The 5,000-nt window shown below is 39.1% G+C and overlaps 1 protein-coding gene across 1 annotated transcript in view; it reads left to right on the forward strand.

The window, feature by feature from the left end:
* The window catches only part of LOC138022995 (uncharacterized), a 34,803-nt gene that overhangs the window by 25,441 nt on the left and 4,362 nt on the right, over positions 1–5,000 (forward strand). Inside the window, exons 18-19 of the mRNA XM_068870031.1 lie at positions 3,085–3,390; positions 4,840–5,000. The exon at positions 4,840–5,000 is cut by the window's right edge and continues 400 nt beyond it. Coding sequence (XP_068726132.1) covers positions 3,085–3,390; positions 4,840–5,000 — 467 coding nt within the window. The remainder of the gene's footprint in view (positions 1–3,084; positions 3,391–4,839) is intronic.

The raw sequence follows: 5,000 nt of genomic DNA on the forward strand, positions 1-5,000 counted from the left end.
AAAACCAGTCGGAGCTTGCTGCAAACAAACTAAAATGATAAAAGGTTGCACAAAAGAAACAATGGACCCTCCAGGGCTGGGTTGTTCAAAAGCCGATTAACGCTAATCCCAGATTAAAAATTAACCAAGGAGTTTTTCTGTACTCCCAAATGCTGTTCAACGCTGATATGCGGCAAAACTTTACATTAGAAGTCAATCCTTAAAAACAAAAATAAGCAAAAGAAACTTTCACCAAAAAGTTCAAAAAATAAAACAAAAGTTTATTCTAATCCTGGATTAAGTTAATCGGCTTTCGAACAACCGGGCCCATTTTTTCCACCTGTTCTCGATGATTGAGGGGTTTTTACCCCAAAAAGTAATAAACGTTGAAAATAGTCTTGTTGCTTGGAAAGAAAACCCCAAAAATTAGTTTCCAGCGGAAATTTCAGTTAATTCGAGCCGCATAAATTTGTTCCCCAAGCGTCAAGAAATCGTCAATCTGCAATATAAAAGTCCCGCAAAAATCTCATGCTACACATAAAGTGTAGTGGCGGATCCAGACTAAGAGCTAAGGAGGGGGAATGGGGTGCTCTGAAAAGAAAATTTTCTGTTCTCTCGTGGTTTTTGGTGTTGTTGTCTGCAAAAAGTGCAAGACATTTTAATTAAAAGGGCTTTACTTTTAGCATCTAAAAATCAGGGGGGACCCCTCCCTTGGATCCTCCCCAGAAGTGTCAGGGCTAGCGTTATATTTTGGTTAGGGTAAATGCAGCCAGCACTTTTCTGGACAATTTAAACAATTTATAGTGCGAGGATCACTTTTACCTTTTGTCTGTGACCTGCACTTCAAATTCTTTCATTCATTAGTCCTTTCAGAGGAACACATGAACCCAACTGAATGGCTTCATAGCTCAGTTAGGAGAGCATTTCACAGCCATCGCAGCGGTCATGGGTTCGAATCCCGTTGGGGCCACCTGGATTTTTCCTGTGTTTTGAAGAGACTATTGTTTAAATTGTCCAGTTAAGTGCAAGAATCACTTCTCAATTTCATGTATAATCTGCACTTCAAATACAAATTTCTTTCCATTTATCTTTTCTTGAGAACTGTAGTTTTGGGCACAATATGTGACTTTGGTTGTCTGTATTCCCAGACGCGAGTGATGTTGAGCTTGGGGCGGAGAAAAAAGGAGGAACTCAGGGAAAATCACTTTCCATTTTCTTGGTCGTGACATATTTAAAAGTCTTGAAGTGATGGGGCTTTATATTAATATCTAAAAAACTGATCACGTTGCAGGTCAAAACCACTGACGGTTCGAAAAAAGAAAAATGCACACGCCCCATCATTCATATATGACTTCTGACTTTCATATATTCCGTACTTCACATCAACATCCTACTATACTGAAAAGCCGTTTCCTTCAAACTACAACAACGACATCATTACATGTACTTTGTTGTCATTGCCATGACATTTACATGAATCTCGACTCTTATTTATTTAGAAACTTAAGATATGGAATATACAACTAGTGTACTTTTCCACAACAAGCATATACTGTATTATAACCTAATAGCTTGGCAACAGGTGAAAGGATAACTAAAAGATCAGAGTCCCAGGCAAGATTGGAAACTACGACCTCCGTAACACCAATCGGATGCTTTGTAGTCATTGAGTAGAAGAACTTGAATCCTGCCTACTTCACTGATTTCTCAGTAGTTCTTTGGCCCGTTCGTTGCCAAGCAACTGCATTAGCTTCTTTCTTGCGAGTGCATTACACCATTCTTTGATTGCACCCGACCTCACGGCGGCCATGTTGGTGGAAAGAACAATAGAGAAAAAGTATTTTGGGAATTTGACTCTATTATTATGCAAAACTTGTGTGGCCATTTTCTATTGCTTTGTACACCAACATGGCTCTCTCATCACGTGGATGCAAACCAAGAATAGAGCGTTTTCATCTGACGTCACGGCGGCGTCCATGTTGGTGGAAAGAACAATAGAGAAAAAGTCTTTTGGAAATTTGATTCTATTATTATGCAAATCTTAAGCTACACTGTTCTATTGTTTTGGCACCAACATGGCCGTCTTATCACGTGAGTGCAATCAAAGAAAGGAAATGCCCAGTAACTGGATATCCTTCTTTGTGTCGAATTTGTTAAAGACTTAATTTTTATTTGATAACTTTCCTTTTGTTGTTGTTTTTGTTTTTGTGTGTTAAAGGGCTTTTAAGGGCTCCCTGGATGATGCCCTACAACCTCCATAACACCGATCGGATGCTTTATGTCCATTGACTTAAAACAAGTCGAATCCTACCTACTACACTGATTATTCGGCCCCATCCACACTAATGCGTTTTTGTTTGAAAACGCATACCTTTTGATGCGTTTTTGCCTATCATCCACATTACAGCTGTACAACGCTCGAAAACGATGACAAAAACGGGTTGCAAACTGGAGGCTTTTAAAAACGCATCTTTTTTAAAAACGCTCCGGCTGTGGTGTGGATGGGTGAAAACGTAGACTGTTGAGAACGGTCAATGTAAAATGGAGACTATAAGGTTATAATCATTATGTAACTGTTGTAAAAGCCCAAACCCTTTAGAAGTGCTAACCTTAGGCCTAATTTAATAGATATAAAACAATATTTCGGCATAACTGTTCGTCGTTGAGCGTTGTAGTGTGGATAGATGAAAACGATGTGAAACGATAGTGTGGATGAAAATATTTTCAAAACGAATAATTTTGAAAACGCATTACTGTCGATGGGGCCTCAGTAGTCAGGCTTTGGCCCGTTCGTTGCCAAGCAACCTGTTTATCTTTCTTACGGGCGCATTACACCATTCATCATCAATATCTGCTGTATGTGAGGAAATGCCTGCAAGTTTTCGAATTAGCTACTTGGTTTTCACAAGTTGTTTTGAGAATACAGAACATTCAAATCATAAAATACACTGCAAAATCACAGTCACTCAAAACTTGTATGTGCACACCTAGGGCGAAGGCTTTAATTCTTGAACACCACAAAAAAGGAAAGTGCTCCTGGATTCGTCTGTCCGTCTTTGCGCTGAATTTCTTTTCTTTTTTCTTTTTTTTTTTTTTCTGTTAAAGGCCTTTAGGGACTGACTTGATGATGTCTTCAAGCTCAAGAAATGATGACAGTAATAAGAAAAAGCTGAATATCTGTCAGCCAGTTGTTTCCTCTGGTGTGGGAAATACCAAGATAAATCACGAGAAGTGTGGAATGGTTGTGTCAGTTTTATTCGACGAAGCGGGTTGCATCAAAGGCAACGAAGCAAAAGAGACGAAAGTTGAGGCTGATTCTTCAAAAACTGAAAGAAGAACAGACGCAGGAAAATCATTGCCGGCATTTACCGTGCTTGATTCTGAAATAGGACTTCTCTCTTCCCATATTAGGTGTGTAATGAATTTTATATCATTATGATATAGTGGATATTGCATGGTGGCTTGGGGATACGAATTTTATCTTCTCGTGCTAATAGCATGTCTATTAGCAAGGGCAGCACCCATCGACGGAATCTCATTGGGGTAAAAAGGTGATATTTGCATTGAGAAAAACCAGTCGGAGCTTGCTGCAAACAAACTAAAATGATAAAAGGTTGCACAAAAGAAACAATGGACCCTCCAGGGCTTGGTTGTTCAAAAGCCGACTAACGCTAATCCCAGATTAAAAATATTAACCAAGGAGTTTTTCTGTACTCCCAAATGCTGTTCAACGCTGATATGCGGCAAAACTTTACATTAGAAGTCAATCCTTAAAAACAAAAATAAGCAAAAGAAACTTTCACCAAAAAGTTCAAAAAATAAAACAAAAGTTTATGCTAATCCTGGATTAAGTTAATCGGCTTTCGAACAACCGGGCCCATTTTTTCCACCTGCATTTTTTCCACCTGTTCTCGATGATTGAGGGCTTTTTACCCCAAAAAGTAATAAACGTTGAAAATAGTCTTGTTGCTTGGAAAGAAAACCCCAAAAATTAGTTTCCAGCGGAAATTTCAGTTAATTCGAGCCGCATAAATTTGTTCCCCAAACGTCAAGAAATCGTCAATGTGCAATATAAAAGTCCAGCAAAAATCTCATGCTACACATAAAGTGTAGTGGCGGATCCAGACCAAGAGCTAAGGAGGGGGAATGGGGTGCTCTGAAAAGAAATTTTTCTGTTCTCTCGTGGTTTTTGGTGTTGTTGTCTGCAAAAAGTGCAAGACATTTTTATTAAAAGGGCTTTACTTTTAGCATCTAAAAATCAGGGGGGAACCCCTCCCCTGGATCCTCCCCAGAAGTGTCAGGGCTAGCGTTATATTTTGGTTGGGGTAAATGCAGCCAGCACTTTTCTGGACAATTTAAACAATTTATAGTGCAAGGATCACTTTTACCTTTAGTCTGTGACCCGCACTTCAAATTCTTTCATTCATTAGTCCTTTCAGAGGAACACATGAACCCAACTGAATGGCTTCATAGCTCAGTTAGGAGAGCATTTCACAGCCATCGCAGCGGTCATGGGTTCGAATCCCGTTGGGGCCACCTGGATTTTTCCTGTGTTTTGAAAAGACAATATTGCTTAAATTGTCCAGTTAAGTGCAAGAATCACTTCTCAATTTCATGTATAATCCGCACTTCAAGTACAAATTTCTTTCCATTTATCTTTTCTTGAGAACTGTAGTTTTGGGCACAATATGCGACTTTGGTTGTCTGTATTCCCAGACGCGAGTGATGTTGAGCTTGGGGCGGAGAAATAAGGAGGAACTCAGGGAAAATCACCTTCCATTTTCTTGGTCGTGACATATTTAAAAGTCTTGAAGTGATAAGGCTTTTTATTAATATCTAAAAAAACTGTTCATGTTGCAGGTCAAAACCGCTGAAGGCTCGAAAAAAGAAAAAAGGAAAAAGAAAAATACACCGCAAGGGCGTTTTTCGAAAAAAGAAAAATACACGCGACCCATCATTCACTTTCAAAATAACCGAGGTTGCTCAACATCGCAAAAACGAAAGACCAATCTTTTCTGATG

The sequence above is a fragment of the Montipora capricornis genome, chromosome 11, assembly GCF_036669925.1.
Source record: "Montipora capricornis isolate CH-2021 chromosome 11, ASM3666992v2, whole genome shotgun sequence".
Lineage (NCBI taxonomy): Eukaryota > Metazoa > Cnidaria > Anthozoa > Scleractinia > Acroporidae > Montipora > Montipora capricornis.